This window comes from Nannospalax galili, unplaced genomic scaffold, assembly GCF_000622305.1.
Source record: "Nannospalax galili isolate Female #2095 unplaced genomic scaffold, S.galili_v1.0 scaffold368, whole genome shotgun sequence".
NCBI lineage: Eukaryota > Metazoa > Chordata > Mammalia > Rodentia > Spalacidae > Nannospalax > Nannospalax galili.
In genome coordinates, this window is record NW_008359963.1 from 2,932,743 (window position 1) to 2,947,436 (window position 14,694).

The 14,694-nt window shown below is 42.2% G+C and overlaps 1 protein-coding gene across 2 annotated transcripts in view; it reads left to right on the forward strand.

Moving 5' to 3' along the window:
• Taf1a (TATA-box binding protein associated factor, RNA polymerase I subunit A) overlaps nucleotides 1-7,240 on the forward strand; it is a 40,217-nt gene extending 32,977 nt beyond the window's left edge. For both annotated transcript variants that reach the window (XM_008823755.3, XM_017795772.2), the window contains exons 10-11: nucleotides 3,287-3,441; nucleotides 5,877-7,240. In XM_008823755.3, the coding sequence (XP_008821977.1) occupies nucleotides 3,287-3,441; nucleotides 5,877-5,989 (268 nt within the window). In that variant the 3' untranslated portion in view covers nucleotides 5,990-7,240. The remainder of the gene's footprint in view (nucleotides 1-3,286; nucleotides 3,442-5,876) is intronic.
• The last annotated feature ends 7,454 nt before the right edge of the window (nucleotides 7,241-14,694 follow it).

Here is a 14,694-nt window from a genome sequence, read left to right on the forward strand (position 1 = left end):
CGAAGATTTTTCTTTCCCCTTTGACTATAATAGACATTTTAGCTGGGTATAGTAATCTCGGTTGGCATCTGTGATCATTTAAAACTGGGAATACTTTGGTCTAGGGTCTTCTGGCTTTCATAGTTTACACTGAAAAGTCAGCTGTAATCCTAATGGGTTTTCCTTTATATGTGATTTATTGTTTCTCTTTTGCAGCTTTTAGAATTGTCTCTTTATTTTGTACGTGTAGTGTTTTTACTATGATGTGCCGTGGAGAGTTTCTTTCCTGGTCCTGTCTGTTTGGTGTTCTCTATGCTTCTTGTATTTGTATAGGCATGTCTTTGTTTAATTTTGGGAAATTTTCTTCTACCATTCTTTTGAAGATCTGGTCCATGCCATTATCTTGGGATTCTTCTCCTTCCTGTATGCCTATGATTCGTAAATTTGGTCTTTTTATGGTGTCACACAATTCCTGCATATTCCATTCTTGTGATTTCTTAAATTTTTCATAATCTTTGCTTGAGTTGTCTTCCAGACTTGATAGTCTGTTTTCCATTTCGTTCATCCTATTGGTGAGGCTTTTTCCTTTCGTTTCTTATTGGCTTACTGAGTGTTTCAATTCCTTCTTCATTTCAGCCTGAGTATTCTTCAACATTTCTAACTCTTTTCTGAATTCATTCAGTAGTTTATCCCTGTCTTCCTTCAGTTCTTTGATTTCTTTTTTAGTGTGTTCTTTAAATTCACTGAGTTCTTTTATCATGTTTATAATTGTTCTTTTGAGTTCTATGTCCTGCATTATCTCTAGGGGGTTCTCATTGTATTCCTCTAGAGGTCTATTGGTATTTGGTGGGTAATGTTATTTTGGTTTTTCATGTTACTATTTTTTCTCTGTGGTTTTGACATGTGAATTTCTTTTGTAGTTTCTGATTCTTGTGTGAGACTCAGGCCTTCAAATTTAGGCCTGCTTCTTTTTGTGAACTTTATGTATCTTTGTGGTTTACTTTTTGGGCATAAAAGGCTGGTTCCTCTAAGCTTCTAGTTCTCTCCTTTGATTTTATATTGGACTGGCCGGATTGCTTTTGTCTTCAGGAGTTCCCAGAGATGCCCAAGTCAGATGAGAATCAGATGCTCTCGGGCTTTCTCCTAAGGTCTGTACCCCTCCTGGCACAGTTTTGGCATCAGGAATTTGGGGGTTGGACTGGCCTGGGAGCCTGGCCCAGGAAAGGTGCTGGTCTAGGGTAGCTGGTGGCCATGCCACCCAGAGATGCAAAGGCAGATGGGACCGGAAGAGGCCCTAAGGCCTCCTGGGGATTGCTCTGAGGAGCTGGGTTGGTCTGGATGCAAAGGATCCGGAAGAGGAAAGGTCAGCCCCAGAATCCCAGAAAGAGGCTGGGGGGTGGTGCAGGCCCAGGGAAGCAGAGGGAGGTGAGAGCGGGGCCAGGCCCAGAAGCAGAGCTACTGGGGCCCAGAGAAGGCACTCTGTTGGTCTGGATGAAAAGGATCAGGGAGCAGTATTGGTTCCCCAGGTGTCCAGGGCCCCAAGACAAGGACTGGGGCAGGGCCCAAACTTGGAGGAGAGAATGGCGGTGGAGATGGGAGGGTGAATGGGGCTGGGGGAGTCAATGTGCGGAGGGCGTGATGGACTTACCCCAGAGAGAGGCCTGCAGGTAGGAGCTCTATGCTATATTTTATGTTAACAAAATAAATACTACAGTCAAATGTCCATGGTAATGTAAACATCTAAAGCTGCATCTCTGATGATATACATCATTAGTAGGAGAAAAGGAATGGCTTTGATCATTTTTATTTTGTATGTGAGAAGAGAGGATATCCCAAAATTGTTTCATTTGAGTATTATATTCATTTTGTTTGGTTAGGAAATCCAGTGTCTGCCAAAATTGCTTCAGTCTGGCGAACTGACTATCCTGGTGACAGAAGAGTGTGAAACTGCCTGGCTTTTACATAGCAGAGTTTTCCTTAAAGGTTCCGTGTAGGTGGGAAATTTAAGGTGAAGTGCCAGCAGATTTGGTATCTGATTGAAGTCCTGGTTCCCGGTGCTCTCCTGCTGTTTCCTCAAATGGTGGAAGATAGGAGGGCGGCTCTCCGGGGCTTCTTTGAGAAGGACACTAAGCCAGTTTGTAACTGAGCTGCTCATGGTCCTGTTTCCCAGTTCTTCACTAGTGTCATTAGGTCACTGTTTTAGCAGCAAATTCTATGAAAGATGTACACTGAGACCATGACACTGTGACATGTTACCAGAGTCCCTGTTAGTCACTTTACAGATCTGAAGTTCCATTAAACCCCTACTAGACTATAGGGTTCTTGAAGGCTAAGAAATGTGTGTACTATTTTTTGACTCTCTAGAAGTTCTATCACCAGGCCTGCTGTAGGTGCTAAATACATATTCACTCAAATTGTTGAATCCTGATCTTGTTTGGTTCAGCTGTCAAATTCATATACTCACATGCTTGTGTAATAATGACATCTAAATTGATGCATTAATTTTGGTAGCATGTAATTTTTAAAAAAATGATTAATTTTAGCTAGGTATGGTGATGCACGCCTTTAGTCCCAGCACTTGAGAGGCAGAGGCCCTCAGATCTCTGTGAGTTCAATGCCAGCCTTGTCTATATAGTGAGTTCCAGGTCAGCTGGGGCTACAGGGAAACCCTGTCTCAAAAAGACCAAAAAAAAAAAAATTAATAATTAAAAAATTTTTGTGTATGACTCTTTTGCCTGCATGTATGTAAGGCCAAGAAATGTATGTAAGTGCACCACATATATGTAGTACCTGCAGAGGCCGAAAGAGGATGTTAGATCCCCTGGAACTGTAGTTACTGACAGTTAGCTGTCATGTGTGTGCTGTGAGCTGAACCCAGGTCCTGCAAGAGCAGCCAGTGCTCTTAACTGATGATCCATTTCTCCAGCCCTGGTAGCGTATAATTTTATGTAAGATTTTAAAGTAACTCACATAATTGTGATAACTGACACTTACTAGCTGTGCAGTGGACACTCTGCAAGGAACTTTGTGGGAAGCTGCTGTACTGTTGGCTAGTTTAATTCTAATAAAAATGCCAGAAAATAGAAACTATTTTTACCTTCAAGGAAATTGAGGCTCAGAAAGATGACTTAAGCAGCATGCTCAGGGTCATACGATTAGTGGATGGAAGGTCTGAGATTAACCCAGTCCTTGTTATTTATCACTTGCTATAATGAGCTTGCTGTGGAGCGGGAATGGGATGTATAGTGGTTCTGACTGCAGATTTGTCCCCATCTCTGACCTTCCGTTTTCCATTTTTCTTTTCCAGAAGTCATACTGTGTGGGTTCAAGAAGAGTGGAACTCTAGGAAAAACTGGTGGCCAGCCTTCCACTTCAGCTCCTTCTGGGCAAAGACTGACTGGAAGGAAGATACTGCTTTGGCTTTTGAGAAAGCTTATGTAGCTGGAATTCTGTTAGGAAAAGGTACATGGTTTGTTTTCTGTGTATCTTGCCATAACTTTTGACTGACTCTCATACTAGAAACTAAGACCATTTGTTTGCCTTAGAGCTTGCTTAAGGATTCTAGATGCTTGCAAAGTAACTGTGGAGTGGAAATGAACCCTGAGTTGGAATGAGGTCATAAGCTTACACGGGGTCCTGGGGGTTGTGTGTTTGGCATCCATTCTCTGACTTGAGTTATTTAGAGGCTTGAAATGCACAGTGCAGACTCTGGCCTGTGGGGTTTGCTGAGACTGTGCTCTTCAGGGAGCACAGAGGTCCTCTTCATAGACCGCATTGCTCTTCAGTAACTCTGTGTTCTATCGCTCACCTGTCTGTAAGGAAGAAACATCTCCAGAGAGAGAGGGAGAGAGAGGGGGAGGGGGACGGGGCGAGGGCCTCCTTTAACGGGGTCAAAAAGAAGAGAGTACCTCCTTTCACAGGGGTCACAAAGAAAAGGACATTTGATCTTTCACTGGGCTGTTCGGGCCAGTAAGACTCTTGCTGGCTTTATATCACTGGAATATGAGAAAGCAGACCACACTGAAACAGCTGCTGCCATGTGTCTAGCATGCCAGAAGGCTTCAGTGGTCGCCAGTGAGCAGGTGTTGCTGAGGGGAGCTGGAGCTCGCTTTTGCTTAGGGTTTGTTATTCTGGTTACCATCAGGGCATCCTGGGGCTCCCATTCTAGTCGCGATCTGCTTCTGCTTGGTGCCCCTTTTGGGGGCTTTTCCTCCTGAGAATTCAGTGACTACCTGCCCTGTGTCTTCTGCTCTCTTGTTGATTCAGTGTTTTGTTTTGCTTTGGTTTTTGTTAGGATAGGAATGAAATTCTTTCCAGATGTCTGTGTAGGTAAAAGCAGAAGTTTGGCTATAAGATATTTCATTTCTCCTAAAGTAGTATGGTATTTCTATGAATGCAAATTAGCATACCCAGCTACTTTGGAGGCTGCAGTACAAGGATCATTTGAGCCTAGGAGTTATAGAGAAGCCTGGGAAACATAGCCAGACCCTGTCTTGAAAAAAAGAAACATCAAAAATTACTTTAGTTACACAACTTCCAAGCTAAAATATTATCAATTGGTATGCTATTTTCAGTGATAATGAAACAGCTACTAAGGTATGGTTATATAACCTAGCAGTTTTTCAGAGAATATAGGTATATGTAAGCTAAGATTATAATGAAATTAATTTTTCATGTGATTATTTATTTATTTAATATGATTAACCACAGTTGGGCTTGGTGGTACTGGTTGCAGTCCCAGCTACTTGGTAGGTTGAGACAGGAGGATTACAAATTGAAAGCTTGCTAGGGTTACACAGTAAGTTCAAGGCCTCCCTGGGCAACTCAGCAGGACCTTTCTCAAAATAAAAAGTAAAAAGAGCTGGAAGATACAGTTTAGTGGTAGAGGACTTGCCTAGCATGTGCAAGGCCCTAGATTAGTCCCCAGAACTACATGTATGTCAGTATGCATGCATAGATAGATAATTGATAGATGGTAGATAGATAGATACAGACACACAGAAAAACAGACATAAAATCATTTACATTTTTCTTATAGAAACGGATTTCTCTGAAACACTTAGTGAATGTCCATCTTGGCATTGTAAGACTGAGACAGGTAGCCCTTTCAGGGAAGCTGGGCAGCTTTGTCAGAACTTGATCTTCACCTGCTGCTTGCTAGAAAGCTAAAATGAATCATGTTTGATGGCCTCTAACCTGTGATATTTTTATTCTAAACCTTCACACCATAATTTTCTACAGAGAACGTTGTCACTGTGATAGATGTCACTGTGACTGATTTTAAGCCAGCATTGAGAGGGAAGCTATGGTAATTTGCTTTTGGAGAAGACTCCTTTAATATATGAATATATATTATATGCATATCTCCATGTCTAAGGTTTAGTGGAAGAGTAGAAAACACTGAAGTGTATGCTTTAGTAATGATGGGTCAGACCTGTCTTCTGTACGTAGCCCTCCATTTCATTGGTGACAGCTCTTACAATATGCTTAGACCACATTGGTTTAGATAATGCAGAAGGATCTATTTTCATAATCATTAGTATTCCAGAAGTGAAGCAAAAATTTTAAAATATAAGAGTGTACTTAAAAATTTGAAAATATCAGCTTGATCTTCCTAAAACAAGGGACTCTAGATAGGCTGACTAGATTCAGTGGATGGACTAGCACAGGGGAATGGCTGGGGGCACTAATAACACAGTGGGCAGTAACAGGGATGACAGAGTATATGTGCTCCAGTGGGCGGAGGGAGACTATGGGAGGGTGCCATTTGGGATGGGGGTATAAAGATGATTAGGATTGTTTGGGATGTTCTTTATGAAATACAAAAAGAAAAATCAATAAAAATACGTAAAAAAATTGAAAATATCAAAATGTTCTACTTATTTTTTTATTTTTAGGTTGTAGATATTTTCGGTATATTTTAAAACAAGATCATCAAATCTTAAAGAAGAAAATTAAAAGGATGAAGAAATCAGTGAAGAAATACAGTATTGTAAATCCAGGGGTTTGATGCTACATATTAAGTTATTTCACAGTGGTAGCTACCATGTAGTGGCTGAGTAGTTATTGAATGTATTTATTTGATATTTTAAGAAGATTGTTTATTCAGTTATTTTTGTATTTGTGTGTGTATGTGTATATGTGTGTGTGTGTGCCTGTGTCTGCATGTTTGTGGACGCAATTGTGTCCATATGCATGTGGAGGCTAAGAGATTAATCAGCCTTAAATGCTGTTCCTCAGGAGACGCTGCTTTGTTGTTTTGTTTTTGTTTTTGTTTTTTTGAGACAGAGTCTTCCTGTAGCTCTAGCTGGCCTGGAACTTGCTGTGTAAACCAGGCTGGCCTTGAACTCACAGAAATCTGCCTGCCTCTGCCTCCCAAGTGCTAGGATTACAGGCGTGCACCACCATGCCAGCTATACTGGGACCTGGAACTTGCCTATTAGTATAGGCTGGCTGATTAGTGAGCCCCAGGGACTCCTGTCTCTGCCTCCTCAATTCTGGGATCACAAATGTGTGCCACCATTCCTGGCCTTTCTATTTTAATTGAAAGAGTGTATGTATATATATATATATGTATGTATGTGTGATATGTGGTATTAGATGTATCATATATAGATGTATCGTATATATTTATTTGCATGTGGACATGCGCGTGTATGGTGATGTACATGTGGAGTGAGAGGACAGCTGCAGGACTCAGTTCTCTCCTTCAACCATGTGGATCCTGGGGAACCAGCTCAGGTCATGGGACTTGGTGCAAGTGCATTTACCCACTGAACCATCTTGCCAGCCCCGTGCCAGCTTTTTAAAGTGGGTGCTGGGAATTGAACTCAGATCCTCGTGCTATCTTCCCAGTGAGCTATCCTCCTAGCCCCTTATTTTTGTATTTCTTTTACTCTCAGTTATATCTAAACGAGTAACCTCATTGCCTTTGCTCATTTTAAATGTGTACACCTATATTTTCCTTTGAGCATTACATAGAACATTTTTAAAGGAAAGATTCTTTTTTTTTTGTCTTTTTGAGACAGGGTCTCCCTGTAGTCCCAGCTCACTTGAACTCACTATGTAGACCAGGCTGGCCTTGAACTCACAAAGATCCACCTGCCTCTGCCTCCGCCTCCCAAGTTCTGGGATTTTTGGAAAGATTCTTTAAACAGAGGAAAAAAGTTTGTTTAATGGAAGAATACAGCTCTGTAATGGTTATTCTTTATTAATAACTTGCCTCTGACTGATTTGTAATAAAATACAACTTGTGGTGCCACATAGCGAGCGTGTATTCTTTTAGATTCTAATTGATACATGTCACATTTACCACCTTGAAGGTAAGTATTAGTGAAAAGTTCTGTTGAGGAATCGTAGAGAGAAATTCAGACTTAGACCTTTCTTTCTCTGTTGGTATTAAGACAGCAGGTGGGGCTGTGTGACCTCCATAGAGGAACCTCTGATCCTGGAGAACTGATAGGGTCAGAGTGGTAGAGGGATTGTGGCCCGAGCTTAAAAGGGCATGGTGATCTAGGGCATGCCTTAGAACTCAGATGCCCCCTCTCATTTTTTCTCTTGGAAATCAGAACAATAGTCAACTCTCTGCCAGTGAAATAATGTCCCTGGCACACAGGAAGTCCTGTGGGACAGCTTGACCCAAAGCCAGTGACACTTTCAGGAACCCGAGCTGCTCTGTAGTGAGCCATACTGGTAGCGTAAGCCCTTCTTCAGAGTGCTCCTCCTCCTACGCATTCACTGCTCAGGTGACTAGCAAGTGACCCTCGAAGTGACCAACTTGAAGTAAGCCAGGTGTTCAGGTGCAAACCACACATTTCCCATTGGCTTATATTCCTACCAGTTTTAAATCATGTGCAGTTAACTTGGAGGACAGGGTATGCTTTGTCAATAATTTATATCTCCATACTATTTTATACTTAGGGGAAAAGAAATCTATCTATGAATAGGTAACTTTATAATGTACACATGAAACAAGTCAGTGTTTCCTTAAATACACCAAGTTGAAGTTACAACATCAACAGGACTAGCTTTCCTGCTGAGAGTGACTGGTTGGATTGAATAGGAGTTCTGTGTAACAGCAACACCATAGGAGTAAAATTCCCAGACAACCTCAGAATGTAGGCCAAGATTACAGGGCATCCACTCCCTGAAACAGTTAAAGGTTGTAAAACAGGGTTTATGAGTTCTGGATGTCTTGGTACAGTCCTTGGTTTCTACACAAAGCTTGACTTCCCTAGAACTTTTGTTTGATTTTTTTTTTTTTTGAAACAAGGTCTGGTTATGTTGCTGTGGTTGACCTTAAAACTCAGTGTCACTGGACATGGTGGCGCACGCCTTTAATCCCAGCACTCTGGGAGGTAGAGACATAGGGATCTCTATGAGTTCAAGGCCAATCTGGTCTACATAGTGAGTTCCAGGCCAGCAAAAAAAAACCCTCACTGCCTTCCTGCCTCAGCTGTGCCACCATGTCTGGCTTAACCTTCCTAGAATTTTCATATCAGATGTTCAGTAAGAGCAGTGTAATTTTTAAGGCCTGTTGAAATTATTTTCGGTCTGCTGAGGTTAAAGCCAGGTCCATGAATAGTGTCAGTGGCCAGGATCCATCAAGCGCTTTGTACATAGGTTTCATCATGTCACCACCACAATTCTGTGAGTTATCGCTGGCCTGTCAAATAGTGAGCAGGCCCTTGGTGATGAAGTAACTTGCCAAGGTCACAGCTATAGGTGTTGGCACCGGGACCCTAACCACATCATAATGGTTATTAAGGTCACATGCAAAGATCCTGCCAACATTGCCTCCCAGCCAGTCAGATTCCTCCACGTGAGATGCACTTGGCTAGGTAGCCAGGATGAGAAGAGAGAGGATTCACAGTCAAGAGGCCATTGGCTCAAGCAAAGTCGGTCTACCCTCTCTCTCCCAGGCTTTCATAAGCTCCCATCTGTATCCCTAGGGGTCTCCATACTGCCTCTATCTGCACATCCCAGTATTATCTTTAGCTCTTGCCTTTCTCAGTAGTATGTTACCTAGGTGTAAGTGACTTCATATTACATTCATTATCATTGAGATGAACTGAATGAAAGTGTGAGTACCCCACATAGAAAATGGTATCTTAGCAAGTTTATGCCAAGCATACGGCCTTGGGAGACTTGGATCAGAATCCTGGGGTTTTCATTTGGTAATTCTGTGACTTTTTTTTTTTTTAATATTTTATTATTTTTATTTTATGTGTATTGCCTGCAGGTATGTAAGTGCACCAGTGTTGTGCAGTGCCTTGGGAAGTCAGAAGAGGGCATCAGATCCCCTCTGGAGTTACAGAGAGTTGCTAGCCACCATGTGGGTGCTGGGAACTGAATTTGGGTCTTCTGCAAAAGCAGCCAGTGCTCTTAACCACGGAGCCAACTCTCCAGTCCCCGTTCTGTGACTTCTTGGGCAAGTTACTAAGTGTTCTTTTTACTCTCACTGGCTTGCTGTGGAGAATCAAAGCAGTACTATGCCAAGGATAATAGTTAATGATGAGTTAAATCTCTTTTGCTTTTTCCTCAAACCCCTGAAACCTGTATTTGAGATGTACAGCTTTGTCTTTTGATGTATGTATGTATATTTGAGGTGTATAGCTTGATGTCTTGATATATGTACACATTGTAAAATGATCACTACCGTTGAGGAAATTAATGCTACCTATATGTAGTTACTGTATTAGGGTTTTCTGGGGGAACAGGACTGATAGAATGAATCTAATTTACAGAGTCATTAATTAGATTGGCTAACACAACACAGTAGCCCAACAGTGGTTGTCTGTACACTGGAGAAGCTGAGAATCCTCTGGCAGCTACTAAGTCCGTAAAGCTTGTCTACCTCAGCGGTCTCAATCTGGTACGGAAGGCCTGGAGGATCCCTGGAGAGCCTCAGGTCTTCAGTCCGCCTCAAATGCCAAAGAAGCTGGGTCCCAGCATCAGAGGATGGCAGTGGCGGCAGCAGTGGCAGTGGGCTGAACATACCCACCACAAGGGGTGAATGTGGCCGGCGAAGGAGGCTGGCAAAAGGCAGCAGCTTTTCCCTCTGACCTTGTGGTATCTGGGCTACTACAGAAAGGTGGTACCCATTCTGGGGGAGCATTCCTCCCAGAACTCATCTTTCCAGAAAATACTTTCACAGATCTGCTCAGAGACAGGTCTCAGTTGATTACAGATCCAATCAAGTTGACAACCAAGATTGATCATCAGTGTTATTAGCATGTTGAGTACACATGGTAAGGAGACTTCATATCTCTCTTAGCAAACCATAAGTGTGCAGTACAGCATTGAATTGTTATCACTGTGGTGTTCATTAGACCCTCCAGAAGTTACTTCTCTTGCATCACTGGAATGTGGTACCATTTGGCTGACACCATTTCACTTTCTCTTTCCCAAGCCCTTGACAATGACCAGTCTATTCTCTGTTTGTGTGGATTTAAATGTTTTAGAGTCTATATAGGAAGAAGATCATGCAGTATTTCTTTTGGCTTCATGCTTGTTTTGTTAGTATTGTGTCCTTGTTTTGAAATTATGTTTATGTCTGTGTATCTGGGGTTTGTTCATGTGACTGCACTGCCCATAGGGACCAAAAGAAGCTGTCCCCTGGGGTTTCAGGCAGTTGTGAGCTACCTGATATGGGTGCTGGTAACCAGACTCTGGTCCTCTGCAAAACAGTACGTTCTCTTAACTGCTGAGCTATCTCCAGAATTACCTTTTTTTTTTGTGATTGAATAACACACATATATCTCTGTTTTTCTTTATCCACTTACCTATTAAAGGACATTGGGCTGTTTTTCTGTCTTGGTGGTTGTGAGTACTGCTGTGGTGCATATAGGAGTGTGGATGTCTGTAATCCTGACTCCAAAGCCTTGTGGGTATATACCCAGATATATTTTTAAGTTTTTAAAAAGATTTTAATGTTATGTGTATGATTTTGGTGCATGTATAGAAATGCACCATGTGTGTGCAGTGCTTGCAGAGACCAGAAGTGGGTATCAGAGCCCCTAGAACTGAAGTTACAGATGGTTGTGAACTGTCATGTGAGTGCGGAGACCTGAACTTGGGTCCTCTACAAGAGCAGCAAGTGTTCTTCCCTGCTGAGCTTCTCTTCCTCTACTTTTAGTTTTTGAAGAGCCTCCACGCTGTTTCTAATAATGAGTATGCTGGGCTTGGTCTGTCTCTGTGGGAGAACACTTGCCTAGCATGTGTGAGCTCTGGTTTCAAGTACTAGCCCCTTAGTAATAATAATAATAGACCTATCTACAGTCCCATCAGTAGTGTCCAAGGTTCCTTTCTTCCATACTTCCAACCCTATTTTTTTCTTGGACTTTTTGAGACAGGGTTTCCCTGTAGACTCAGCTGGTCTGGAACTCACTATGTAGACCAGGCTGGCCTTGAACTCAGAGTGCTGGGATTAAAGGTGTGCGCCACCACATCTGACTTCCTACTTCCAGCACCTTTTACAGTCACCTAACAGGTATCGAGGTGGCACTACCTTGTAGTCTTGATTTCCTTTTCTCTGAAGACAGGAGATGTTGACCGCCTTTTTATATACCCGTTAGTCATTTGAATTTCCTCCTTTGAGAAGTATCTGTTTCGGCCTTTTGCTCATCTGTAAAATCAAGTTATTTGCATTTTGGTATTAAATTACCTCATATACTTTGGATATTTCTTATTAAGTAACTATATATGACTCCTCCCCAAAACCACTCCAGAGTACCATAGAGTCAGAAAGACCTGGATTCAAATCCTGGCACGTATGAACAATAGTGGGGTTGTAACGGGGGTGATGTGAGTGCGGCAGCTGTTGAGTTGGTAGCATGGGGCCTGGTGTAAGGTTTTTCTCAATGAAGGGTAATATTGTAGAATATTAACATTTTACAATGCAACTAAAATGAAAATTAATAACCCATACTGTGTTTATTAATAAAGGGGTGTGCACTGGTAGAATCATTTAACCATATTTACAGCAATGGGCTTTTTCTGCTAAATTTACTTAGAATATATCTTCCAGAAGGGCACAAACAATATTCTTGATGAATATCATCTAAAAATTAAATAATTAACGTCTTTTGAATAAATTAATTTTAAAAAATGAATATAGTTTGAGACCACTGTCCCTTCCGTCCAAGACTTGTGCCTTCAGAAGAAATAAGTGTCTGCAGTTACCCTACAACATGAAGCATGTCATCCTTAGAATGAAGGTGGCTTTGAACTCAGTGGACAGTTTCCATCCCATCAGTCCCATGGTGACATCATGCCACTCCACCTGTATTTACAGCTGCTGTCCTGCCTCTACCCTGAGTTCGCAGATAATCTTTCAGTGTGAGTTTTCAGTCAGCCGGCCTTCAGTAGCTAGCTGCAGTGGACATCCGTTTTTATACAGAAATAATGAAAATTGGTTGCTGAATTTCCTTCTTTGCTTGATAAGTCATGATGGAATGAAGGCCCCACTCTAATTCAAAACGCTGGATTTTATTCCCATGTTTCCATTGACCTGTAGTGGGATTCTTATGAAGTTAACTGAACCTCTGAGACACCGCTGGCTTGTCCGTGTGCTGGTAATGGAATGCCCACCTTGCCTACCTCCCAGAATTATTTTGAAGATGGGGTGAGATGAAATGTGAGAAGCCACTCTATAAACTGTGTGTAGTACGACGTAGAGAACTTTAGCGGAGAACATAGTTTGAAGGCAGACTACAGAAAGGTCAAAAATTACATGAGCTATTGAGCTAGAACATTCCTTTTAAACTTCCCTCTGTTCTAAGACCTGATAAACAACAGGCTTTCAGCCTCTCAACATCACTTTAAGAAAAAAAACCATTATTTTATGTGCATGAGTGTTTTGTCTGCATATGTATCAGTGCACCACATGCATGCCTGGTGCTGGTAGACGCCAGAAGAGGGTATTGAGTCACTGGAATTGGAGTTAGAGCTGATTGTGAACCACCATGTGATTTCTAGGAATCGAACCCAGGTCCTCTGCAAGAGCAGCCAGTGCTCTTAACCACTGAGCCATCTCTCCAGCCCCAGCATCACTTTTTAAAAAAATATTTTATTTTTATTTTGTGTATGAGTATATTGCCTACACCTATGTGAGTGCAGCCGTGTTGTGCAATGCCACGGAGGTCAGAAGAGGGCTTCGGGTTCCCCTGGAACTGGAGTTAAGGACGGTTCATAGGTGCTATGTAGGTGCTGGGAATTGAATCTGTGTCCTCTGCAAGAGCAGTCAGTGCTCTTAACCACTGAGCCATCTCTCCAGCCCCAGCATCACTTTTTAAAAGGCACAGCTTGGCATGGTGACTCACGCCTGTGACACCAGCACTTGGGAGGCTGATGAAGGAGGATTACCACGAGTTTGAGGTGAGCCTGGGCTACATAGTTCTGGGTCAGCTTTGGCTACACAGAAAGACCCTGTCTCAAAACACTATTAATTACCTTATGAATATTCTCATTCTCCCTCCCTCTCCTTCCTTCTTCTCCTCCCTCCTCCCTTTCCCCCCTCCTCTTTCTCCCTTTGTCCCTCCCCTCCCTTCCTCCTACTTTCTCCATCTCCATCTCTGTAACTCTGTGTGCAGCTGCTAGAGGTTGAATTTTGTCATCCTAAAGAGTTGTTGAAGTTCTAACTCTCAGAGGTGCCTTAGGATGTGACCTCAGACCAGAACCTTATTTAGACAAAGTTTTACAATAATAAAATGAAGTCATTGTGGTAGGCCCTAATCCAGTGTGACAGGTCTTCTCATAAAGAGGAATAAATTAGACACAGACATGCACAGAGGAAAAGAGTCATCAGAACTGAGAGACAATACATCTGCCATTGAAAACCTTCCAGTCTGTGTGCTTTGTTACAGCAGCTCTGGCAAGCTAAAATGGTAATTAAAAAATACATGGGCTTCAAACATGGGAGCCAAAGTACCTTCAAAGCTCAGTCTGGTTCTAGTTTGAAGTTCCTAAGCCTGCCTAACACTCAAAACTTGTTTTCTGTTCCTTTTCCACATGTACCCTGTCTAAATCCCCTCCACCCTTTAAGATTTCCTTATGTCACCCTCCTTCCTTGGAGCCCTTAGTGGCAGCTTGTTCCTCTCTGTTATCTTTTAGTTTTTATTTATTTAATTTATGTGTATGAGTGTTATGCCTGCATGTGTGTAAGTGCACCCATGTCATGCAGTGCCTGCAGAGGACAGAAGAGGGAGTCAGATCCCCTGGAACTGGAGTTACAGATGGTTGTTAGCTGCCACATGGGTGCTAGGATTCAAACCTGGGTGTTCTGCAAGAGCAGCCAGTGCTCTTAACTGCTGAGCCATCTCTCCAGCCCCATTCTATTTTCTTAATACAATCTGCCTTCCATTATTTGGACACCAGTCTCCTCCCTCCATCCTCCTCTAAAGTCCAGGTTGGCCTCAAACTGGTGATCCTCCTGCCTCCCTTGCTTGGGTAGCAGCTGTCTGTCACCACACTTGGCTTATCCTTTCTTCTCAGAGCACAAACTTGAAAATACCAGTTTTTGATTAAATGTTCCTTTTCTAGCATAATACTGTGCACACAGTTAATACTGAATTGACACTGAGAATCCATTATGAAATTATTGCATAATTATTATACAATCCCAGACATTATGTAATTACATCTGAATGTTAGGTAGTCCCATCTGAAAGGGACATTGTAATCTAATAAACTCATGTTGTCCAAGTGTCCCATAAG